At 36.8% G+C, this 27,006-nt stretch overlaps 1 protein-coding gene across 2 annotated transcripts in view; it reads right to left on the bottom strand.

Moving 5' to 3' along the window:
* Positions 1-5,941: 5,941 nt before the first annotated feature.
* The window catches only part of TMEM200A (transmembrane protein 200A), an 87,939-nt gene continuing 66,874 nt past the window's right edge, over positions 5,942-27,006 (bottom strand). Inside the window, exons 1-2 of one of the 2 annotated variants that reach the window (XM_017879763.1) lie at positions 9,860-12,200; positions 5,942-8,901 (exon numbers count right to left, since the gene is read on the bottom strand). In XM_017879763.1, the coding sequence (XP_017735252.1) occupies positions 7,410-8,885 (1,476 nt within the window). In that variant the 5' untranslated portion in view covers positions 8,886-8,901; positions 9,860-12,200 and the 3' untranslated portion in view covers positions 5,942-7,409. Of the gene's footprint in view, positions 8,902-9,859; positions 12,201-27,006 lie in introns of those variants that run through there. The other variant, XM_017879757.1, reaches the window with a different exon arrangement.

Raw genomic sequence — 27,006 nt, 5'->3', positions numbered from 1 at the left:
ACATTTCATTTTCTAAGTCATACAGTTGCATTTTATTTGAATGTGTTTTAATATAGTGACCACACGTTATTTCCATAACCAGAGAAATTATGCAAATAATTTTAAGTATATGGATAATAATTAAAGTTTTTAAAGCAAAGGTGAATAACTTGCTGTGTCAAATCAAGAGGAAAATCCTGCACATTGTTGAGAGACTAAATAGGTAGGGAACAAATATATTTTCCACAAATATGGAAAGACTGGGTGTGGGGCATGAAATAAAATCTAGTCAATGATGATGCAAAGGGTTTTGAGCTAAACGATTTGAATGATGGAATGATGTCATGAGCTAAACAATTTGAAAGATGGGATGATGTCATCACTGAGAAGAGAAAAACTATAAAATGGACTAAATTTAGAAGGAAAGGTATAGAGTCCAGTTTTTGCTATGATAAATTTCATTTGTCTATCAGACATCCAGGTAGAGAAAACGAGAGACTGAAATAAAGGAGAGTTTGGCAGTTGTGGGCATTAAATATTTTTTAAAGCCATTAGATCAGCAATGAATTAGGGTAGATTCAGAAAAGAAACAAAGACTGAGTTCTAGAGCACTCCAATGTTAAGTGCTGGTGGAGACAGGGAAAAAACAGCCATGGAGACTGGGAAGAAAGGATTAGCAAAGTAGGAAAATCTGGGAGGGTGTGGCGTCCTGGAAATCAAGATTAAGAGAGAACACAAAGAAAGGTAGCTAGTTTACTGAGATGACTGAGAATCCGAGAATCGAAAATGTTCCCATTTTTCTTGCTACTACTTTGATCCATGTCCCAACTACACTTTATTTTTCTCTTTCCTTCCAATACTTTCCAAACCACTCTTCAGATCATGACCAAATTTATATTCTTGAGAACCTCTCTCCTAATATATTTCTCTCATGCTTAGAAAGTCTTACCAGTACCACAAAACCTAGTTACTTGGCCTGGCTTTTAAATTTTTTACTAATTGAACTCCAAGTACCTTTTCAAACTGATCTTTTCCTCTCCAATTTAAAGTCAATACTCCTTTTGCCACGTGTCCTGCAAAAGGCTTTACTTCTTCCCAATGCTAGGCCTTAACCTTGCCTGCTATTACCCTCTGTAAGATTGTCCTTGAAATACTTCCTTCGTTCATACAAATCCTCAAGGTCTACCTCAAGTTGCTCCATCCTGAGAGCATCACTTTCTTTTTAATATTCCTTCAGGATGTCAAGGATAGTACAGGTCTTATAGTTGGTTCCCAGTGCCATGCATAGAAGTCACGTGAGTGTGCATAAGGCCCTTGAAAGTCTTAAAAAATCTGTTCTGTACCTGTTTAATAAAATTAATAATGTCAAAATATATTTTCTACTCAATTTGAAAGAGGGGATATTTGCATCTAAAATTGATTTTCCTACTCTTCTGGTATCTGCTGTTACCAGAACGTGTAAATGTGTAAAATTTCATTAAGAGTAGGTTTCTATTTTCAGGTTTACATCTAGGAAATGAAGGTAATTTGCATGCACAGGTAATGTTGGAATTCCTGGGAGACTAGAGAATGGGAAAAATGTGCTATACCAATGATAGGACCTTGGTAAATGAAACGTAATCTGTAATTCTCATGAAACTAACTGAAAATGACCCTTTTGACTTATAAAATCATGAAATTGAAATATTATGTATACCTGAGTAATTGTTTCATTGATAAAATTGAGATATTTCCTTTATTTCAAATAGGGGTTGGGCCTTAAGGTTAAATTGCAAATATATGGGACAAAAAGGTAATACAAAGTTAATGTGTCAAAAAGGCCTTTGGCCAGTTTTACAAGTATTGAATTCCTTTTGCATTTCAGAATTAGCTTTTATATTTTCTACAATTTTGAAAACATATACCCAGCCACTGAAATTACTTTCCTTATTCATTCTAGGTTCAAATGAACCAGAGTACTATTGTATTCATGCCTCCTCTAACTCCCTGCAATTGGTTTATAACCCAGTCACCGCCTTCTATCACTGTAAAACATAAAATTTTATAACCAGTCACATATGTTTTCTGTTTCCTGACATAGTCTTTGGCAAACTGACCCCTAAGTATAGGACAATGAAACTGATTATTCCTTGTATTTTCCATAGTGAATTAAAAAGTAAATTAATTCCACAAACATTCATTGGGAACCCAATATGTAGCAGCACTGTGTAAGCCCCTGATATGTTAAAATTAATTTCAGAATTTTCTGGACTTTTTGGTATACAAATAATTCAGGGACATATCTGGATTGACAGTAATCTTTGACCAATGAGCCAACTCTTGATTGACTATGGCAATAGAAGTGGGTGACTGAAAACAGCACCTATAAAAGATATACTTAGTTCTACTTCCTCAGCCCATTGGCTTTTTCACATTTTCTCCCTTTTCTTCCATTGTAAGCCCATGGCCAGTGTCACCATTACATTGCAAAATGGTCAACACTCAATTTTACCTCTCTTTTAACCTACCAACCAGAGAACACAGCCATAAAATTGGGTTAACAAAAGTAGGTAAATAAGTAAAAAGTTGAAAGAGAAGGGCCTGAATGAATCACAGATTAAATACTTAGTATTTAAATATTTGAGAGCAGGCCATATTTTTAGAACTAGACCCTTTCGGTGGAATTTCATAAACATCCAATAATTTTGTGTCAGAATTTCTTAGTGTATATCATTGCCAGAAGAAACCTGGGTAAGAAAAGACTGGCTTAATATTAAATGTACTTTGTAAGTTGCTAAACACCTTGGTAACCAATATAAAACAGAATGTAGTATTCACATGCCAAAGAGAATATATTTCACTTACATTACTTCAGAAGAGAAATATTTCCTATCATTAAGGAAAGTATCATCCTTACTTAAAGTATAGTAAGCATGTTACAGAGTAAGGAATAATTATATCCTATATTCAGTTCGATCCAGATTCTAAATGTGCTTCATATTTTTTGTTCATATGTGTTTTATTTGAACCTCTTCAGGTCTTGAAACAGTAATAGATGTTAATAACAAACTCATAAAATGCAAGAGTCTTTGAAAGATAATTCCTTAACTGTTCAACTAACTGGCTGGAAAGTTAATTTGACTTTTCAGGTTATTAACTTTGTAAATGATAACACAAGGTAACATACTTGGAATTTGGAAATGCTTTAGGGAAAAATACACACCTAATGAACACAGAAAGTATCTGAGTACAGAAAAAAGTGATTTTATTTTTTAAAATAATAATTTCTTAACAGCTTGGAGCTATTCATGACTCATTAGCTGATGACTTCAAATGAATGATTAATTCACTAACCCTTGGGGTGACTGACTCAAATGAGCTAGATAATAAGCACTGTTAATGCCTACTAAAATGTATTTTAAAATCAACTAAGAATATTTTCTCACTGCCTCAGTGATTAAAAATTATAAGCTTGATTTTATTCCAAAATTTAGTATAAATGGAATGCCTTTCCTATGCATGTGTTTTAATAAGTAGGAAAACATATGGCATTCTCTCCTCCTCCCTTATCTCCCAAATACCACACTCCTTCCTTCCTTCCCCTTGTCTTTTGCCTTCCTTCTTGTACATGTGGTTTATTGAATATGGATGCAAACGTCTTATTTTAGTTCTGTGTATCTTGCTGAAAGACAATATAATGATTTGGAAGGGCTTAATGGCATAATTTTCATAGCAGTGTTAGATAGTTAATACTTTAAAACGTGGGAAATCAAAGTTAAATACTAAAAATTCCCATTCTAAGTTTGGTGCTGTCTGCAATATAGGTCCCAAGTATACCCCCTTAACCCCAACCCAACAAGATGTGTTGGACATTTCAACACTATGTTTTCCTCCAGAAATTATAGATGCTTCTCTCTTTACCAGCCGTAAGAAACCCAAAATCTAATCACCAGATTCTGCACATATGTGATTTAAAAAACTTGATTTGATTCTAATTGATGCAAATACTAGGAATCAACAGTCCCGAATTCAGGTCTTGACTCTGCTACCTTTGGTGTTGCACTGGATGTTGGCTCTAACGTCCTGTTTCTTCAAAATTCAAGGTGTTTATATTTCTATTAGCAAATTATTCCATCTTTTGTACTATAAATACTGTGGCCTTGTCTGATAAACTGATGGGTCTTTTTCTTTTTTATGCTATATTTTACTTCTTTTAGTTATCTGTGGTGAATTTAAGAGCTAAATGTGGGGCCATGCGCAGTGACTCATGCCTGCCTGTAATCCCAGCACTTTGGGAGGCCAAGGCGGGTGGATCACCTGAGGTCAGAAGTTCAAGACCAGCCTGGTCAACACGGTGAAAGCATGTTTCTACTAAAAATACAAAAAATTAGCTTGGCATCGTGGTGGGCTCCCAGCTACGTGGGAGGCTGAGGCAGGAGAATTGTTTGAACCTGGGAAGAGGAGGTTGCAGTGAGCTCAGATCGCACTGTTGTACTCCAGCCTGGGCAACAAGAGCAAAATTCTGTCTCAAAAATAAATAAATAAATAAATAAATAAATAAATAAATTCTAAATTTGAACTGCTAAACAAGTAACTCAAAATTTGTCTTTAGTAAATAGTCAAGAGCTACTATAGTAGCTCTTGATACAAACTGGTGCTAAATAACATTTGTCTTTTTACTTATATTGCCATTGTTTCTTCGAAGATTATACAGATAGAAACATGTATTTAAGCCTGAAAGCTTCATAAACTGATAGATGCCAGGTCTTCTGGTTCCAACATCCATGCCTCCCACTGCTCTACTCTTCTGCAAGTCCTACCCTCATCCTTTGAGAAGCAATCTGCTACAAAGAGACAGGGATAGGCAGTGGATCTTCATCAGAGGGCATCAAGAACCCTGGACCTTTAGAGTTAGAAAGAACTTGACAGTTTCTTTTCTTACTCATCTCACTTCACAGGTGAGGAATTCAAAGCCTTGACATTAAGAAAGTAATTGAAGTTGAGGGATTAAGTGATTGACTCAAGGCTACATAGCCAGGGTGGCAATGTCATTAAGGGCATATTGCACATTCTCACCTACTTTAGACTAAGAACCCTTACTCACCGCTCCACACCCCATGTTACAGGCTGAATTGTGTCCCCCTGAAATTCACATGCTGAAGTCCCAAACCCCTGCCCCTCAGAATAACCATATTTGGAGATTTAAAGAGGCAATTAAGGTGATTAAGATTAAACAAAGCATCTAGAGTGCAGTTCTAATCTAATATGGCAGGTGTATTTTAAAAATAATTTTCAATATTCATAAAAGCCTAAAGGAAATACACAAAATATGGTCTAACTAGAATTCCAGGTTTCATTGCTTTTAGGTAGAATTGTATCAATGTGGTGACATCAGCTATCTCACATGAATCTGAAACCTTAATTAGTAATCTATGTTTTGATTAGCTTAAAATGAGAAAATATTTGTAATTTATCAAAGTTGATTTGCTTGATAAGTAAAAAATTCAGGCTTTTTGATGAAGAGAAGATTGAGCAGGAACCACTACTTTAAGCCCCCAATTCCTTTATTTGGATCAACTAAGACCCATGCTGCTTAATCCTCTTCAAATTTCTAGAGCTCTTTCAGGGATGAACTGAACAAATTATATGGCTTCAGTCATCTGTCACATCAGGGGTGTTGAGAGCCACTGTTTTCAAATCTGAGTGCTGCTGACATTTGCTAGATGCTATATTTGGTTATTTTCCTGAGAGTCAATGAAACTTTAAGTGAAAACAATCCCAAGATAACAAAATTTAAAAACAGTCTAATTAAATACGTGGATAGACCTAGCTCTTTAACCGAATAGAAGCAAAATTTAAAAGCCGAGATACTCAGTGCATGTACTAGGGTATCAAGTGTCCTCAGCAGTGTGAAAAATAGTACTGTAAGCAGAAATGTACATTTTATTTAAAAAGCAATAGCAAAGGTGTGAAGAACACAAACTTCTATTAATAACAGAAGTTTATTAAATGCTTTATAGCAAAATATTGAGCCCACTCTATTACAATACACAGGCTTAATATTCTAACAAATAAAGCTGCCTCAATTGAGGGACGTTTGTGATGCAAATGCAAGGTGGAATTTTGGGGAGCAACACAAACAAATGTATCCTCCTTCTGCTCTTCCATAACTGCAATACTGATGTTCAGAAATGTTTAGGTATTGGGAGAAACCTTTAGAATTTCCTGAGTATTTTATTAAACAATTCTTACAGGTATGTTACCTTAAAGGAAACCATGAAAATTTTCTGAGGAAAACATCCATTTTAATATTTATTATCTTCGGTAACTAAGAAACACAATCCTAAACAACATGTATTATACCATGAGAAAGTCTTTGGAGTTATCATAAGGCTTTCCAGCACAAGGTAAACTTCAAGGCAGTTTATCAAGAACTAAATTTTTTTTGAACTACCAAGCTAGTGGCATGTGAAGGTAAAAAGAGATGTCAAGGTTAGCTGATTGTTTTCCAAATACCAGGATCTAAAGCATATTGGGGGAAAATAGAATGTGGGAATGAGGAGCTATTGGAAGGTAACAGATGGCTAAAAAAAAGTACTGAGACTAGTTAGCATTAACTAGTATATAATGTATCTTCATTCATTAATCAACATCATCTTCATGTGTATAATTATTTCAAGATAGCATTTCTACAAATTATATTGGTTCATTTATTTTATCAAGTCAGCTTGCAAATAAATTTTGATTCTGAATATCTAAAGTTATAGCTACTATATTGCATTTTGATGTTTATCCCTAAGTATATCTGGCACTGTCAGCCATGGCTCCTAAATACATTGTTTCTTGATATAATATCACTAGAAACAGAAGTGATATTGAAAAAAATACTACCTATCTAAAACTCAAGATTCACAATGAACTTAACCAATTAACATTATTGAGCTCACACTGAAACTAGATCTTCTTCATTTTAAATAATTTAACCAAATCCTACAAAGAACAATTATTCAGAAAATCACATCCTAAGGTTTGCACTCATAGTCTTCTACAATATGTATTGAGTATTGGGACTGAATTTGTACTCCTGGTCCACACTTTGGTACCCTCTGTTTTCCATACTGGACACTTCATTTTATGAATAGGGCAATCAAAGAACTTAAAAGTAAAGAAAATAAGCTTTAATTTGTATGCAACTATTTTGCATTCATATTAATAAAAGAGATCATGCTTTCAAAGGAAGAGAAAAATAAAATCATATGTGATAACATAGAGTACTGCAGTCACAAGTAACCCAAACATACAACCATCTTCATTACAGAACTAAGCAGCCAATTCTAATACACTACAAACCATTTGATTAAAAAGGCTTATAGCCAGTGCTTTAAGAAGGAAACAACAATGAAAATTGCTTTAAAATATATACCCTTGTAAAATGATATATTCTTTTAACATTAAAACCTTGTTTCAGAAGTTCCCCGCTTTAGGTTGTTACTCAAAAACTCATCATGTTCAAAACTCAAATTATTGTGAGATCTTGAAATCATAAGAAGCTTCTCCTTATTGGTAAAGTCTTTTTTGATGGCAACTTGGGGCACCAGCAACCTATCCATTGGGTCCTCTTTGTTCTCTAGTTTCATATATCCCTTGCTGTTGTTCCGATCCAACCTAGGCCAACTTGGATGTTTCCGTTGTTCTGCCTGAACAGTCAGAGTGGAGGGACCCCGGTCTAAGTCTAAGGACTTTGAGTGTGAGGAGAGCAAATGCAAGGATGTATTGGACCCAAACTGTCTTCTGGCAGCCCCAGGAGACAAGAGCTGTCCAGTCCCAGGTCCGAGAGCCATGGATGACTTGTATTGACTCGACAGTGACTCCCCGATGGAGTGATTCCTTGGTAGCACTGTGTTGACGGCCTGGAAGGATTCACCGGTGTCGGCCAAAGGAGCCACAAGGGAATCCATTGACAAATTCCTTGACCTGCTTTTGAGGTTGTCAGCATCTTCAGTGATGTTATCTATACTGGGTTCATCAATAACACAGTTATTAAGTTTGATCACAGGCAATGTAAAAGCACTGATGGACGATGACACAATTGACTTGGTTTCACATTTCTTAGAACCGCTGGTCCTATCATCAGTTGTCTTGGAAGAAGGTGGATAGAGGCCAAAGACAGACGCAGAGCTGTCAGAGAGCAAAGGGGGCATAAGATGCCCAGAACTCTTACTTTCATTTAGCATAAGTTCATCCTCCTCCACGGAGCTGTCCATTCGAAAACTGCTCCGAAAACCCGAGAAAGAGGCGATCGTATTTGCTGCCAATCTCGAGGCACAGGAGCTCCCATTCTGTTTTACTTCTGTTTCTCCCATCAAACCAGTGTACATGCCATTCATTTGTCTTTGCTCCTTGATTCTTAGCGTGTGAATGTCAATGACTGTGGAATAGATATCCCTCATGTGTATGATTTTGGTCTCTTTGTCACGGTTTTCATGAAGAATGGCATTAGCACAAATGAAAATGAAAATGCCAATCCCCATGGTGAATGGGCCAAGCATTTTCATCTTATCAGAATGCAAATGCTGCTCAAAGAAGCGAACCACCACACCGCCCTCATTTCGAATGACCTGAGTTTCATTTGTTGACAGTGTTGTTTCAGCATCAATAAAATGTTCTTTTTGGGGCCAATATCCAAGAACGGCCATGGCAATTCCTATAATGGAGATGAGCACTCCTAAAATAAGAAAAAAGCCAGATGGGGAATAAAGCCGGATTTTGCCACGAACAACCACAACATCTGCGCGGGGCCGGCGCCTGATGGGTTTCTTCTCTTGGGTAGCAGGAGACGGGCTGAGGTTGACATGCTGCTGTGATCTGGCAGAGTCTTGCCTTTTCAAGGCGGCCAGGCCAGTTATCACTCCACCAGTTGCTATCATAGCTTGGCCTTTTATTCTGAAGAAAAAAAGGAAAAAGATGATCTAAATATGTTCCTGGGGTATGAGCATCAATTCAATTAAACAGCTGTTCACATAGAATTTTTGTTACTGTTGCTGTTTCATGTGATTAAATGGGGCAGAATGTCTTTTTAATTAACATAGTTTGGGTACAAATTTTGTTTATTGACTAATGTCAATTTCCAGAGATCTCCTTTTTGGCTAAGTAAACATTTCTATTATTTTTTTCAGTTACATTTCTATTATTGATGAAATGTGAGCTCAAGGAATATTTAAATAATTTTATCACTTATTAATATAAAATAGTCCCCTGGCCACAAGACTGGTGCTCACTCTTTCTCTCTCCTTCTCTCTCTGTCTCTCTCTCTCTCTCTCAGACAGATAGACAGACACACACACACACACACACACGCACAGAGAGAGAGAGAGAGAGAGTTATCTGTGCTACTTTAAATCATTGGACAAATCTAGCGTACTTAATAGGTCAAAAACAAACACTCCAGACTGACAAAGAGGATACATTCCAGCAATTCACGGTTCTAAGACCTCTCTTGTGAAAGTTGTCAATGAATTCTTAGCTGCCACATGTAATTTCCCCCTCAGTTTTCATCTTCCTTACCTCTCTGCTTCCATGGATATTACTGCTCCTCCTTTCTCCACACTCTGTCTTCCCTGGTCTTTTATGATGTTAAGTTCTCTTGCTTCTACTCTGACCTCACTATTTCAACAGACTCACCTAAAAGTAGAACTTCTCCCTAGAGTCTTGTCCTTGGCCATCTTCTCTTCCATATTCTCCCTTGGCATTCATATCTGTTCCTACATCTTCACTATTTCCTTGATGCTAATGAGTCCCAAGTCTATATTCCAGGTCATATGCTGAGTTTCAATTTCATACTTTCCACTGTCCATTAGGGAACATACACACATTCATGTACTGCTAGTAAAGCTTAGCTTACTTTCTAGCACACACCAGCTGCACCACTTGACTTATCTGACTTTTTTAGCAGGGTCAGTTCTCAGATTTGGCTCTTTACAGTTATTTTTAACTCCTCCCTTTCTTCTTCCTCTCCAATCAGGTTCTAACTCCTAGAAATTTCCACTACAAGATGTCCTTTAATTCCACCCCTCTGTTCTAATCCTACTTTTCCCAGCCTTGTGCAGATCTTATTAACTTTTACTAGACAATATAATAATCACCTAACTGATCTTCCAAATAATTTCTCTTCCTTTACAATCAAGATTAGTGCAGATCAATCATCTCTGAAGTTGTTTAAAGAGCAGAATAATGATAAAATATTCTCCACTACCTATCAAAGTTTCAGCTGAAATTCTAGACCCATTGACTTTAACTTTGTCTCTAACTCTTCTCTTTAATTTGCATAAAAATAAGACCTAACCAATGTTCTGTTTTTCTCATTCATATTCCATTTTGTACCATTTCTGAGATTTTGTTAACAATGTTTCAGCTGTCCAGAATCCACCCACTCCCCACTGCCCTGCCCTGTTCTTCACACACCCACATCTGGCTAGGTATCAAAGCTCATATTCCACTTTCTTTATAAAGCCTTCTCTAGCTGACCCACTGCACCCTATGCAAGCATTACTTCCTCAGAGCATTTTATAATAGCAAGTTTTCTATGGCATTTATAATATTATAATATCACAGTTCTACCTCTTATGATCAAGCATCAAATTTAATTCACATTTCATTAGCAGAAACAGTCACTGTAGTACCTTGCACATGGTTAGTGTTCAAGAAATATTTGCTAAAATGTTGAATGAGGGATAAATTCTCTTCTTGTGGTCTGTTGGATGACCATATTACGTACTAACTTTCCTAGTTAAAAATATGAACAAACAAGATTAATATCCAAACAAAAAGCAACATTTTCTGAGTTGGTAAAATATCTATTTTGATTTATAATAAATAGTTCTCAAGCTGCCATATCTAGCTGGTAGGAAACAAAAAGTTATTTTAAGTCCCACAAGGTCTTTGGCAAATTTCAGAGAGTTTCTTCAGGGCATCAAATCTCATCTTGCAACATTGAGCTCTCCTTTTGAATTTCTATTTATGATTTCTGAATTGTGTTTAAATAACAGGGTTGTGGTTGATATCTACAGTTTTAACAAGTCAGTGAGTAAATCCAGCCTTCAGTGAACTTATAACTAGGATTAAAACAGTTTTATGTTGGAGGAACAAACTAAATTGTAATCTGTTGCTCTAGTCTATGAAATTTATTCAAGTGTACATACTACAGATTAGAACCTTTCCCAAACCTTTGCTAAAATAAAGCTTAGTATCAACCTATGTTTTCTTGAAGCAAAAACTATTTCAAATGTTTGAATTAAATGCTTAGATTAGATAGCAGCCATCTAGCCCAGTTATTTCCATATGGCAGGCTTAAGGATTTAGTCTGAAATCCTTCTGAGTATAATGAAAACAAGGGCAAAGTCTTTCATTTAATTTAAAAGCAATAAAAGTGAATTACATTCCATACAGATTTCTAGTCCTCCCCCACTTTTTAAAACATTAGCACTACCATTTTCTGCTCAGGAGGCTGATAGAGGAAAGGAGGTAAGATGAGAAAAGATATTTTAAGAAAAATGTATGAGGGCAGAAAGGTGAAAACGAGAGATGGATGACTGGGCTTGCATGTGAGCATGTGAAGAAAGGTTAGACAGGAAGAAAAAGCAAGGGTAGCTTAAAAGTATGAAAATATATAGAAACAAAAGAGGCAAAAACTTCTAGAGTAGTTCAGAAATAAAGAATATAATGGGTGGGGGATCACATTTTCTTCAGCCATTCTACCCTCGTCAGGCCCAGACAGAGGCACCAAATCTACCAAGGATTAGCAAAATCACATCTGGTGCCAATGTCCTTTGATTCTGTTCAAGGCAATTCAGTACTACAGAAGGCTCTATTATCACTTGGGGACCCAATGTAGACCCCAAGAGGAAAGCAAAGGTGAGCAAATTCAATCACTGTTTCAAAGAGCTTGAAACCTAATGAAGGAGCTAACAGATCCACATAAAACAGAATGAGGTAACTCCTAGAATGAAAGTTTCCATTAGAGAAGGACCTTTCTTTAGGGTTCACACACGACAGCACATAGATCACAGTCAAAAGTCAGGTTAGCAGCATTTCAAGGAAGGTCAAGGGAAGGAAAGCAGACCAGGGAATAGGAACTTGGCCAGCACACAACTCAGTACTACAGGAGGTCAGCTAGGTAAGTGAGGCCAGAGCGAGAGGGAGAGCCAAGTCTTGGGAGTTGGCAAATGCTATTCCTAAATGCTTGCAATTTATACACATCTGCCATGGAGTTGGAGTAAGACGTAAATACTGCTGTTGTTACTTTAGAAAAATTAATCTGAACTAGGAGATGAAAGCAGGAATGAGGGACCAACACCGGGAAATGGTATGGGGATGCTAAAGGCAGTTTCACAATAAGTAGCCTAGTGAAGACTGGGTGCAGGGCTCACACCTGCAAGTCCAGCGCTTTGGGAGGCTGAGGCTTTACCGTCACTTGTGGCCAGCAGTCCAAGACCAGCACTGGCAACACAGCAAGACCCCATCTCTACAAAACATTTTTTTAGCAAGTTAGCCAGGCATGGTGGCAGATGCCTATAGTCTCAGCTACTCAGGAGGTTGAGGCAGGAGGATTAATTGAGCCCAGGAGCTGGAGGCTGCAGTGAGTTATGATCATACCACTGCACTTCAGCCTGGGTGATAGAGCAAGAGCCTGTCTCTCTGAAAAAATAAAAATAAAAAAATAAAGAAAAATGAAGCCTAGTGAATCTAAACTCTAGAGTGAGTGAATCTACAGGCTCTGCATCTTCAAACTGTAATGCCAGTTGGTACAAAGTGGTCAGTATATGCAAAAACAGCCCAAATCTACCTTTTTTTTTTTGTCAATGCTACAAAGCTACATGCCCTCCATCCTACACTTCTATGACTGTTTTTTTTGTTTTGTATGTTTTTCTAAGGCATGGGAAGTGTAAGAATCCTGTTAACTAGTCTCCTCATTGTAACAAGACATACTTTTCTAAGTTTTAATAATAATAGTAATAACAACCCATACTGCTTGTGGTCAGGCACTATTCTAAGTGCTTTAGTATAAAAACATTTGTTCTCACAATAATTCTTGAGGTGAAATAATTCTAATATCTATTTTTCAGATTACTGAGGCTAAGAGAGCTCAGATAACTTGCCCAGAGTCACACAGCTAGGAGTGACCCCAGAGCCTCCCATTTGAGATGGGGAGGGGCCTCCAGGTTTGCTTTCATTTGAGGTTTTCTTTTTTCTTATCCTGATTCCTGTTTCTATAATAACACCAAATGCTAAAGAATGCTGCTCTGCCTTTGTAACTAGGCCTGTCGACCAAACAACTCCCGTTTTACAAATCTCAATGATTGCCTGCGAAAAGTCATGGGGAGTACATAAGTTTGAAGGCCTCACCTTGGATGAGTATCTGGTCTCTTGCACCTGACCAGATCCCTTCAGTGTATGAAGATGCAGACTCAAAGGAGACCACTCTCTACCTCCACATCCTCCTCTTTGCTCTCTACCATGCCTGACAGGGCAGGGCTGGGACTTATTCCCTCAAAGATTCAAGTGAAGGATTTTACTACACTGAATTTCATTTTGTTAACTTGGGAACAGAATTTCTGCCTATCAGTCTCTTTGGATCCTAAACCTGGCTTCCAAAATCATGCTGTCCCTCTCAGTTTGTGTTCATCTGCAAATATTATAAATCTGACTTCCAAAACTTCACCCAAGTGTTTGGAAATTGAAGAAAGCATAGAGCAAAGAAAGCTCTATGATATTTCACTAGAGACCTCTTTCTAGGTAGACATTATTAATTTGTGTAGATATTCATGTAATTCCAATAAAAATGGACACCTGGAATTGAAGTAGACACTGGGCTCAAAATACATTTCCTGGCCTGAGACTATATTGATCAGCAACCATCATTTTGATGACGTCACTTAGCTGGTTACAAATAAGTCTAACTAGAAGGCCAGGCCAGCCACATTTAATGTTTCCATATTCTTCAAAAAGAGATCATGATTTTGTCAAAGCCCAAGTTAAAAGACAAATATGGGCTGGGTGCGATGGCTCACATCTGTAATCCTAGCAACTTTGGAAGGCTGAGGCGGGTGAACTGCTTAAGCCCAGGAATTCGAGACCATCCTGGGCAACACAGCAAGACTTCCTCTCTTAATTAAAAAAAAAAAAAAAAAAAGACAAATATGTATATACTCTGCAGACAACCAAAAATACAAAATTAGTTTGGGCTAACTATTGGCTACATACTGATCTTTTTTTTTTTTTCCATTCCCAATGCTCATAAACCAGCCACAATTTTGCTAAGCAATAGACATCAAGATTACCAGCTTGAAATTCACAAAACACACCTTCTTTACTTTGCAAACCAGGATACTGTTGGGCTATCTCCAGGCCTTTGGCATCTTACATAAATCTGAGATTCATTGTGGGTCTTGGAAATCATCTGTAGGAAATCTTATTTTCTACCTTTCTCACTACAGAGAGATATACTCTTGCCCACACTCAAGCCTACTGTCTGCTTGCCTCTTTTGGGTTCACTTCCCTTTGAACCATTTGCCTTTGCAGACAAAAGCTCTTCTTGATGAGAAGATTTCTGCTTTGCATGTCATGTGTAACACTACACCACATACCGTCCGTTCTAATCTTCAGGCTTACCTCTCCTATTTTTGTTCTCATACTAATCTTAAAAGCCTTATTGCTGTTCTTTACCCTTTTTTACCAGCTTAAGCACATTCTGGTATTTGCTTTTTATGGCACTAAGCCATACCAGTTTTTAGTATTCTCACACTCACAGAAGTTTATTCCTATATATTTAGGTCTTCTAACCACACTACACTATTCTGACCACACTGTGAGCCTGTAACACATTAGACATGGTTCAGCTATATTTGAGATAATGATAATTACATAGACTTACAGAGCTGAGAGACTTTAGACGTCTTTCAATCCAGACATTCCTTTTAGCCAACTAAAGGCCAGGAATGTTACTGAAGATCAAACACCAAATTAGCAGACAGAATAGAAATGGAATACAAGTTTTCAGACTCCCAGTCCAGTGTTCATTCTTGTTTATATATTCTCTTTTCTATTGTTTTTTCATGCTGTCCCAGTGCCTTGGCAGAGTGCCTGGCATATGCTAAATGCTCAGTTAGTATATGTTGACTGTGAACTGAGTTGATGAAGGCTTGAGTCTGGTTGAAATGTTCTAGGCACTGGGGACACTAAGTTAATAAAATATCATTCCTGATTTCAAGGAGTATGGAGTCCAGTAGGAAAACAGTAGAAATAAACATTTAAAATAAAATAATTGCTATGATGGAGCTACAGGAGCATTGGAGAATGCTTTTCCATACCATCTGAAGGAGTCAGAAGAGGCTTCCAAGAAGTGGTGGCAGTTAATGAAGGCTTGGCACATCAGTGAGGGTATGCCATGCAGATAGATTCTAATTCATCCTTGTTCCTGTTTCATAAGGGTCTCTGCCCTCCAATTTTTCATCATCTTCCCAGTTGAAGTGTGACTATTATTTTAAATATATTTGATACCATCTTATTTATATGTTTGAATTTTATCTTTATCTGGAGGTTTAAAATTCACCAGAATGTGAGGCTGTCTGCCCAAAGGAAGTAAAATTAATCTATGCCTCGAGTACCAAACAAAAACATTATATAAAAACCCCATGTGGTATCCACAAATGTGACAGATGGAAATATTTTCTGTTCAAGCTAGAACAGTTTTAGGACTTTCTTCCCAGTTGAGACATTTCAAACTTTTAGAATAGGATTTTTAATCTATATCTTTACCAGAATTGAAAAAAGAAAATTCATATGGGTGACTACGGGTTCAATCATATAAAGTTTAAAAAATAAAATAGAATACAAATCACTTTTGGCTGGGCGTGGTGGCTCACACCTGTAATCCCAACACTTTGGGAGGCAAAGGCAGGTGGATCACCTGAGGTCAGGAGTTCAGAACCAGCCTGGCCAACATGGTGAAACCGTCTTTACTAAAAATACAAAAAAATTAGTTGGGCATGGTGACAGGCACTTGTAATCCCAGCTACTTGGGAGGCTGAGGCAGGAGAATCACTTGAGCCTAAGAGGTGGAGGTTGCAGTGAGCTGAGATTGTACCACTGCACTCCAGCCTGNAAACTTTTAGAATAGGATTTTTAATCTATATCTTTACCAGAATTGAAAAAAGAAAATTCATATGGGTGACTACGGGTTCAATCATATAAAGTTTAAAAAATAAAAATAGAATACAAATCACTTTTGGCTGGGCGTGGTGGCTCACACCTGTAATCCCAACACTTTGGGAGGCAAAGGCAGGTGGATCACCTGAGGTCAGGAGTTCAGGACCAGCCTGGCCAACATGGTGAAACCGTCTTTACTAAAAATACAAAAAAATTAGTTGGGCATGGTGACAGGCACTTGTAATCCCAGCTACTTGGGAGGCTGAGGCAGGAGAATCACTTGAGCCTAAGAGGTGGAGGTTGCAGTGAGCTGAGATTGTACCACTGCACTCCAGCCTGGGCAACAAGAGCGAAATTCCATCTCAAAAAAAAAAAAAAAAAATCGTATTTTAGTGTGTCGCATAATAGTTTTTCACATGGACGCTGGAATCAGAGAAACAGGGGCCCATGTCTTTGCTTCCTCATTTGGTGGCCATGCAAGTGGCTTTTCTTATCTCAGTTCCTCCATCAATAAAATGGCAAAGCCTTCTTTGATACAAAGTATATGGTGTACTTGAGGCAGAAGACCTAGGAGGCTTGAATCCCTACACAGCAGTTATTAATACTTAATAACCACACTTGAACAATGAATCAACCTCTTGGAGCCTCAGTTCCTTCATTTGTAAAATGGGTATAGTAACAGTACCTATAGGATTGTTGTGAAGCAGAGGAGATAATAAACGCAAAGCACAGCTCAGTGTCTGGCAATTAAGGTCTAAGTGAATGGTATTAGTGATATCGGCTGGGTCTGACTACAAGGAATTTTAAAAGATAAATTATGTATATAATGCTTACTTTTGTGTTGATTATAGGAAGTTCTCAAACAATAGCTATTACTAACTCTTCATAGCTCACATTATTATTTTACTGCTCTGCTAGGCAAATTAAAAATATACTAAGTAAAGTAATTAATGATGGCTTGCTGTCCATGGAGAGGTAGTTATGACTGCAAGTTTGTTCTCAGACTTAAGAGTCAAAAACTATCTGAATAGAATCTGTATATTTTAGTGGCAAAAGGATTAACAATTTGGTAGTTAAAAAGAACAGTTGAATTTATGTAAGAGAGACAGTTGGGAGATATAGAAAGAATAAAGCATGCCTTTCTTTTAAGCTCATTCTATTTCTTCAGATTTGGAGACTTGTCTTGTGACAAACATAAAATCAATAAGAAAAACAAGGTAGGAAAACCTAAACCCGTTCATCTGATGTTTTTAGTTATCTTCATGATGCAATTGGATCAAAGGCATGAGTAATCTGATCAATTCTGCAAGCACTATTCTGTTTCCATTGGGACACCGAAGCATAAAACTAACTGAAAATGAACAGGAATATGGGGCCTGGGCATACGGGGAGTAGAGAAGATGCCATAAGGGTGATATAATGTGAAAATCTGCAAAATGTAAATTCTGTGGCAAGTTCAAGCTATAATTTTTATGGACACATTCTGAAGATCTTTGCTGGTCTACCTTGGGGAGAATTGTTTCTCAATATTCAGTATAGTTCTACATTCACATCAATGCTGGAACTAAAAGGAAATACAAAATGTTTAGAAAATTTGCAAAATGATAGTCAAGTCATTAAATGTAAAATATTACTTTATGGTCAAGTACATCTTGAGCCTGCAGAAAACGCTAGGAATAGAGATGAGACTGCCCTTGGAAATCTATACCTGTTCTGTTAGTAATGCCTTCAAAAACTGGCAGCCTGACAAACTGTAAAATATGTGCCCACACCAATTATGAGCTGTGTAACAAGACATAGAACCACTGATCTCCAAAGACTAAAAGCCAGAAGCCCGTAGAATGCAGAAGTCTCCAGGAGGCCAAGTACAGATCCATAATGAGCTCAGAAAACACCCTGCTGAGACCCTGTGGGAGATGTTTTCTGCAGGAAAAGAAGAAATTAGAAGGCCATTCCCTCAAAGTAGAAATATGCTTTCCGCCCCGCATCCCATCTCCTCAAATCTGGACAAGCTCTTACACAATCACTGTCACACTCCCCATTCTCTGCATTTCCTGACAGGAAGGTGACTTGAAACTGGTGTAAAGAAACTATCACTAAAAATGTCATCAATTTACTAAGATGCAGGAAGTTAGCCGAGATATTCCTGGACAAACTGAAGCATTCAAAATCACAAATTGGACTTTTTATAGAGACCCCTCCACTGCAGGAAAACATACAGTAACTTCACTTACAGGATAGTGTCTATGTTTTCGGAGACACCATTAAATAGTGAGTCTCTAATAAGTATTAATACTCCTTCCAGTGATTTTAAATACCTGTAAAATCCCACACACTGTTGGCTTTCCTACAGGACAAGGGGGAAAGCTGAAGAACAATAGCAATTTTGATTCTAGCTGCCCAACATACTATTAAATATCTTGTATAAATAAGCCTACACTTTGGCAAATAACACAGCCATGTCCATGCCGTTAAGGCTACTAAAGGTCTTATGTTCTTAACTGCTCTAAATAAGGAGCCATCTCTCACCAAGATAAAATCACCATCTAAACGAAAAATGAGGTGTGCCATCTTTTAAACCACAGACTAATATACTGTACATTGATGGCAGCTCAATTAATAGTAAAGCATTCTCAAAACTCTATACAAACATTAGAAAATTGTTCAAATTACATCATTTCTGCTGGAGAATTTTACTTTTTTTTTTCATAAGTAAAATCTAAGTTGGATCATACTTAAAGCAAGATAGAAAGAGGTGTGAAAGGAGACTTCCTGGGGGATGGCAAGACCAAACTTCCCACCACTCACAAAATGAATGATCTATTCCACTTGTAAATGCAAAATTCTTTTAGCATTTAAGGGACATACATAGCATTTAAGGGACATACATAGCATTTAAGGGACATACATAGCATTTAAGGGACAAACCCCATGGTTGAAACCTTAATGGCAAATGTATTAGGAAAAAAAAAAAAACGAAGATGGTGGAGATGCCTGCAACTATTTCTGGACTATTTCTGTTTTCATCTTTTTCCCTCTCTTCTCCTACTTGTGCAGGTTAGTGGCAGCAAGATAAATTGAAGAAAACATAGATTTTCAATTTTTAAAATGTATTTCTCTGTCTGTTTTCTCTCATTTATTTCTCTTTGGAAACTACTTGCTATGGGCTGAATATGTCTCCCCCAAATTCCTATGTTGAAATCCTCGCCCCCAAGGTGGTATTAAGAGACGGAGCCTTTGGGAGGTGATTAGATCCTGAGAGCAGAGTCCATGAATGGGATTGGTGTCATTATAAGTGGAATCCCAGAGAGCTCACTTCCCTCTTCTACCATGTGAGGACACAGTAAGAAGACAGCATCTAAACACCAGATAGTGGGTCCACACTAGATGCTGAATCTGCTGGTATCTTGGACTTCCCAGCTTTCAGAACTGTGATAAATAAGTTTCTGTTGTTTATAAGCCATCTATGGTATTTTTGTTGTAGCAGCCAGAACAAAGTAGGACACTCCACGTACTCATGGTAAAAACCCAGCAGTATAAAATGAAGAGGGAGTCACTTTAGCCTCTGGTTCTCCTTCCCCAATGTAAGCATGGTGTTGGATTTCTTATAGCTATATCCAGAGAAGAATGTTTTCTCATTTGGTTTTCTAGAACTGATTTATAAAAATTTTTTTACATATTGAGGAAATCAGGTTTCTGGATGTAATATGAGTGGCAAGCATGTTTAATTTATATTTTTACTTTATTTGATTGTATCTTTTATCATACAGAAAATTTCAATTGTATATGGTTAATCCTATCAGTGTGTTCACGAATGGTTTCATGTCGTCATTAGAAAGACCTTCCGCAATCTAAGATTATACTTAAAACATTCTCCCATGTTTCTTTCCGTAATTTTATGGTTTAATTCCTTGCATTTAAATTTTTTGATGCATCTGGGATTTCTTTTTGTGCAAGAATCAGGCAGGAATCTAACTATTGTTTACATGTAAATAATCTCTCTTCCCTTGGTTTGAAATACTACCTACATTACATATCAATTTCATATATTTGTGCTGTATACCAAATCCAGTATGTATTTGGGTCAATATTAAGAGTTGTCATTCTGTGATTCTCCTGCCTCAGTCTCCTGAGTAGCTGGGATTACAGGCACACGCCACCACGCCTGGCTAATTTTTGTATTTTTAGTAGAGATGGGGTTTCACCATGTTGGCCAGGCTGATTTCAAACTCCTGACCTCAGGTGATCTGCCTACCTTGGCAGATCGGCCCACTTGGCCTCATTATTTGTCTTTGTCAAAAGTTTCTAGTCTGTTCTTACATATTTTATGTTGCACATGAACTGTAGAATTTGACTTTTAAAATCCAGTTAGCAATTTTATGGAATCATGCTAAATCTATACATAAATATATGGAAAACTGGTGTTTTACACTGCTTTAGCATTTTATCTAAAATAAATTATATACCATAGTTTTGTTTGTTTGTTTGTTTTGTTTTAACATAGACCTTTCTCATTTCTTGTTACTTTTTATTTCCTGGGTATTTTGTCATTGGGTATCTATTGTATACTGGTAAACAATACAATTGGTATTGCATATTTCTTTTACTCCCATTTCTATCTTCAAGTAGTTGTTTGAATGTAGAAAGGCTACTGATTTTTGTGTGTTGATTTTGTACTAAACCACATTACTAAACTTGCTAGCTGTTTAAGAAAAACAGTTTCCAGTTCATTCTCTCAGGTGTTCTAGAAATACAATTATATCATCTTGATATAGTATTGTTTGCCTCCCTTTTCCTAATTTTAAAACCTACAGTTGCTATTTTCTAACTGTGTCACTTAGTGCCTCCAGAGCAAAGGTAAACACAACTGGGATGAAGGTGTACATCCTGGCCTCACTCCTGAATTTAATGGGTACAACTATTGTTTCACCACTGAAGTATCAATCAGTGCCTGCTTTATTAAGAGTTTTCACCTAGAATTCCAGGAGAGAAAATTAATTGGTTCAGAGTTGCTATCAGAGAGAAAGCTCTCTACCTAGAGAGGAAAACAGAGAAAGTGAAACAAAGGAGCAGAGAAAGGGCAAAGAGAAGAAAAAAGGAAAAGGTGGAGGATAAAGTATAGGAAGAGAAGGAAAAGTTACATTGGGGAGAAAATTATGGATTAATGACAACATTAAATATTGGAAACCATGAATAAGAATTCCTATATACCTTCTTAAATGTGCTTACTTCTTAAAACAATCTCTTCTTTGAAAACCACATATATCTAAGGACAGGAATTTTCTGCCTGGGATTTTGAGATTGGTGAATTATCTACCAAATATATGAGCTGAAAGGGAAAATTGAGAAGAATGATAAATTGCCTAAGATGTCAGGAATGTAATAAAATCAGAAAGAATGCTTAGCAGTAAAATGAGTTCAAGGGAAGCCTAAGATAACAATAACAGGATAAAACCATGTTTGTAAAAACACCATACATACATACTACCACTTTCTACAAAGATAGTGTAATTCGGAATCATGCCTCAGATATTTTTAGTTTCAAGTATCTCCTACACTTAATAATGGTTTGTTTCCTCTACAATGTCCTGTTAGAGATAGCAAGTCTAGAGAAAAGTGGGTAAAAAACTTTGATAGTTGATTCACAGAAGAAAAAACATAAATGTTTTGTTAACAAATGAAAAGAAGAATGAGCAAAGAAATGCAAACTAAGGTAATTCCCAAAGTAAAATATTAACTTCATTTACTAATTGGCAAAATGAAAAAAAAAAAGACAAAAAGATTGATTATGACCATTATTGGTGAGGTATAAGGGAAGAAGCTCTAATAAGCTGTCAATGAGAGGACAAAGTGGTACTTTTTTTGAGGGTAACATGAGAAAGACTTTCAAAAATTGAAATGTCCATTCCCTTTGCCACCCCCTGCCTGCTGACTGCCAATTTCCCTTCTATGAATTCTCCTTTCAAAAGATGTGCCTGAGAATACATGAAAACTATTTATAAGGATATTCACTGCAGCATGATAGCAATGGCAACAACTTGGAATCAACTGAAATGCTCAGCAACAGAAAATTGGTTAAATCAATCATGCCACCTCTATATAATGGATTATTATACAGATATTTAAAAGGATTAATATACACTAATAATGAAAAATGTTCACATGATATTTCTGATATTTTAGAACAGTAATAGTTAGATCCTGTTTATGGCAAACATACAGAATGTTGTTGGTGATATGTAACAGAATGCTCACTTATATGTAACTGTATTATTGACCTATGCAAGGAACATGCACTGCTTTTATCTCATTTCCAATTTGGAACTCTAAGTACAGAGCAAAAAAGGATGTTGAAGCCTGGAACACAAGAGTAAAAGGCAAACCGATCTGGTACATATTAGGGTAATTAGGTGTGCTTGCTAATTTAAAACAGGTGGAGTGTAGCCTTTGAAGCAAAAATTCAGGACTGGAGCAACAAGAAAATACCTTAACACACAAACCAGACTAAATGAGAAGTTCAGCAAATAAAGACTTATTTATGATACATTATAATCTTGAAACACTGAAAACAATTCCACCCACTCGGACAACACCTGAATCTATTGGGTGTAAAGTAGCACAGAGGATGAAGCTAGAATTGGTATCTGCCTTTATGAAGTTTGTACTCAAGAATCTGTTTAAGGCTAATGCTGTGCATTGTAAAGCAAATGAGAAGTAAGCCTTAATCAGCACTGATGAACTTTCTCTGCACTTGGGTCATACCGACTTCTTGACAGCTTCCTCCTGGGCTCCCAAAGGGACATGGCTTGCTTTCTTTCCTTCCCCAAAGTTCAGTCTCCACTGTGATAATGTCTACCTACCTTCATGCCAACTCATCAGTGATCTTTGGTTGCTCTAACCTTACAACGTCGATTCACAGATGGAAATGGTTCTTTCTAAGAATATCCTGTGACTTTAGAATGATTACTCTCATAAGGCATGCAGCCACAGAGGCTGGACTGAGACCTTCAGCCTTGTGATGAGACGGAAACTGAGCTGGGGTTCCAGAAAGGATTCTTCCCCCTTAACCTAATTTACATTCATCTCCTCATAAAGATGATGAAGCAAGACTGAATTTTATTTAATTTTCATGCCTTGAAATTAAATCTCCATTCCACTCCCTCCGTTTATCCTGTTTCATCTTTTGTGTGCTGCACAGCCCTGTATCTACAGAGACCATGAGTCATCCCAGTGGGCGAGCGTCTGCTTCCTCAAGGCCTTAGGGCTGGAGCTGGGCGAGGTAGGGAGAGGCCACTGTCCCTTGCACTCAAGGGTTACCCCACTGGAGGCTTTTCCCTGTCTACTCTCAACCTACGGAAGGAATATTTACATTTGACTTTTATTCAAAGCATTACAATCCCTGGGGCTTATTTAAAATGAGTTTATGACAAGGGAGAGCAGTCCCCTACATTCAAGTTCCTTCAACCGCAGTTTTCTTGATTTTTTTTCATCAAAATCAAATACTAACAGTGTTATGAGTTTTTGATACGTGTATGCTTTCTAAACAAATAATTAGCATTTGTTTATATTTCTTGATCCTCAATGGTATCAAATCCATAGACAAACATAACTTACTGTAACACACTATTTTTTGCTTTGCTGTGGTTTCATGCAAAACCATAGATTTATTTGCAGTCTTTTGGAGATTAATGGAAAGTTTGTTGGCTTATTCACATACTGGCTCACTTAATTCTCATAACAACCCTGAGAAGTAGTTATCAACATTCCCTTAACAGATGAGCTAAGGTCCAAGAGGATATGTAATTGGTATGTAAGTGGCTGTTTTAGCAGCTCTTCCAACTCAAGTTCTGACTATACAAATTTTTGCAGCCACTATAGTGCTTCTGAACTGGCTGTGTCTTCAAAATGACAATGCTGTAGAGAACTGAAGTAATTGCTCAGCTTTCTCAGGTTTCAATATCCTTTGCTTTAATATATTTACGGGGTGTCTGGATTATTTTTGTATTGCTTTTTGAGTGATGAGGAGGACTCTACTTTCTTTCTAAATCTGAATAAGATAATGAAATCAAGCAATTAGGTAAATCAAATAGCATTCTTAATTCTTCCAGAACAATTTTGATAATTGGTTCAAATTTCTAGTTCAGTAAAATTAGAAAGCAGACTCCAACTCATCTTTATTTAGCTCTGCTTATGTTGTTTTCAATCCAGACCGCCAATTATAACTTCAAACTTCTATGTTCCTTTATCTAAGGGAACCATGACTTTTATCTTAAACTCTTGTGATGTTTAACATTGATTTCTGCAGAAATATTCAATACAAACTTGCTGAGCACTGCCATGAGTCGTGACCAGAGTCTGTCACTGAATCAAACATCCTCTGTGCTCTTACTGGGCTGAGGGTCTAGAAGCAGGGAGACGAGCGAGTATTACTAGGCACAAGGATGGGAATATTCGTGGGGCACAGAGACAGGACGGAAAAAGAACTCTGGGGATGGTAAGAGGGAGGGAGAGAGCAGGAGATGTTTCACAAAGAAGGTGACCCTCAAGCTGTTTTCAAAGAAAGGTGGAGGAAAAGCAGAGAGGCAGAGAGGAATTCCCAGCTGGGAAAATCAAGGGAAGGCAGCTACTAGCATAGCATGAATTGATTTGCATGCATTCAGACTGGTTGGGGTTTAGACTTAAGAAGGACAACCTTCTATTAGCAATTCCCAAGCAGAAGACAGAATTCATTGGTAATATCTCTAGGTTTTACTTGATGAAGACACCAGTCACCATCAGAGCTCCCCCACCCATCCCTGGTGATCCTGGGATAATAATTTCTTCCCATAATTTGAGGACTATCTACTGCTTAAAAGGTGATCTCAGGACTCATTCAAATTGGAATTAAATAATGTTAACTAAACTAAGGTCTATAGCCTTACTTAGATCAAAGTAAATATTAGTTAAATGGTGACTTTTTAATAATGATTAACTCCAGAAAAAAAGAAAAAACTTTTATCCTAAATCTTTCCCAAAAGAACTGCCAAGAAGTTTTAAATTAATCATCTGGACACTTTGGGGAAAGTATGAAAATGAGAAGAAAGAGTGAAAATTAGAAATGAGAAGAGAACTAGCATTTATTGAGCCCTGATTTTGTTTTAGCAACTCAATATATATTATTGTATTTAGTTTCAGAAAATGCAGGAGGAAAAATTGCCATTCTAAGCCCATTTCATTGAGGCTCAGAAAAGGTCTGTAATTTGTTCAATGTCACACAGCTAGGAAGCAGAAGAGAAAGTTTTCAAATTCAGATCCGTTCAGCTTAAAGAACACACAGTTTCTCCTTCATCATACCACACATTAACAGAAAAAGGATTAGGAGAAGGAAGCATAATTGAAAACTTTTGGAGAAAACAGATGAGAAAGAAAGAAGACTTTATGAATTTAGAATACAGTTAGAAAAAATATGCTAAAGAAAAAATTTAAAAATATGTTATTTAAAGAAATCAAATGTGTCTCTGAATTGCACAGCACAGTGTCCTGCCCTTGATAACTTGCAGCTGTTGGTGAGGACCAAATGAGTTCAACTTCTAACCTTTATAGGAACTCACTTCCATAAAAATTATCAAAACTGTATGTGAGAAGTAATCAAATACTTCAAAGCAGAAGCAAAAACAAACACATACCATACAATGCGTAAATCAAGCTCAAACATTCCAAATAGCATGTAATGGTGGCAACATTTAATCTATTTAGTTTCTTATGTATCTTATTATTTTGAGGCATAATTTCTGGTGTTTTTTCTCTTTATTGCTGTAGATTGGACCATCTGTCTCCAAGGCTAAGAGAATACTAAAAAATGACTCCTATCACCCCAAACTGACTGATTTTTTAAACCTAATCAGGTTTAAAATTTCATTTTCTTCCTAAAGTATCACATGGAAATATTAACAAAAGGTTTTAAGTTAGCAACATTTGTATATATATTTTCTCCCTTTCTTGGGGTTAATTTGGCAACGTACTTTTTTTTCTTTCAATTATTTTAAAGCAATGATTTTCCAACTAATTAGGATGTATTCAAATAAAAGAATTCTATGTAATCATTTAAAATGTAAGAAATCAGTTAATGATAGGAAGAAATGTTCAGTAAATGTGTTAAGTGAATATAAAGACAATGTGATAAGTGATCTCATTTACTTGAGACTTTTTCCACACATACACATGGCTGGAATAATGGACACCAAAATATACACAGCTGTCTATATTCAGCTGCTGATTCAGCAACACAAATGTCCCTGTAGTAACAAGAGGCACATGGAGAACAGATATACATAGAGAAAATACCCAGATAAGCCATTTGAAAAAGAGCTCACTCTATGGTCTAACTAAATATAATTTTAATTCTCCTTATCTATTAAGTATTATCCCAAATAGAAGGCCACTTAAAATACAGCCTTTCATTTCTTCAAAGTCATGTATATCTTTATTCTAAAAAGTCAAATTACTTTGTTGTTATGCCAAGTTCAATTTGAGAGCTACAACTGTGAATTTCTAGCTTAGTCAACTAAATGCTAAAATTCCATGTCAAAATTATAGATACATTAATCGTGGCTTCCACGAATACTTCTTTTTAATGATTTCAAAAAGGACAACTGGCTAATTAGCAAGACACCAGAAATATAATAAGAACACTCATATAAGTTTTCTAAATAGTTGGTTGAAGGGGTCCAAATGCCTTCACTATTCTGACCATATGCAACTTGCATTAAATGCTGAGTGGGAAACCCTCTCTAAGGCCCTCTGGTTCAAAACAGTTCCCGTGTTTTGGAATTTTTTTTTTTTTTTTTTTTTTTTTTTTTTTTTTTT

The sequence above is a fragment of the Rhinopithecus bieti genome, unplaced genomic scaffold, assembly GCF_001698545.2.
Source record: "Rhinopithecus bieti isolate Rb0 unplaced genomic scaffold, ASM169854v2 scaffold_19, whole genome shotgun sequence".
Lineage (NCBI taxonomy): Eukaryota > Metazoa > Chordata > Mammalia > Primates > Cercopithecidae > Rhinopithecus > Rhinopithecus bieti.
Note: the sequence above shows the minus strand (reverse complement) of the source record. Positions and strands in the feature narration are given on the sequence as shown.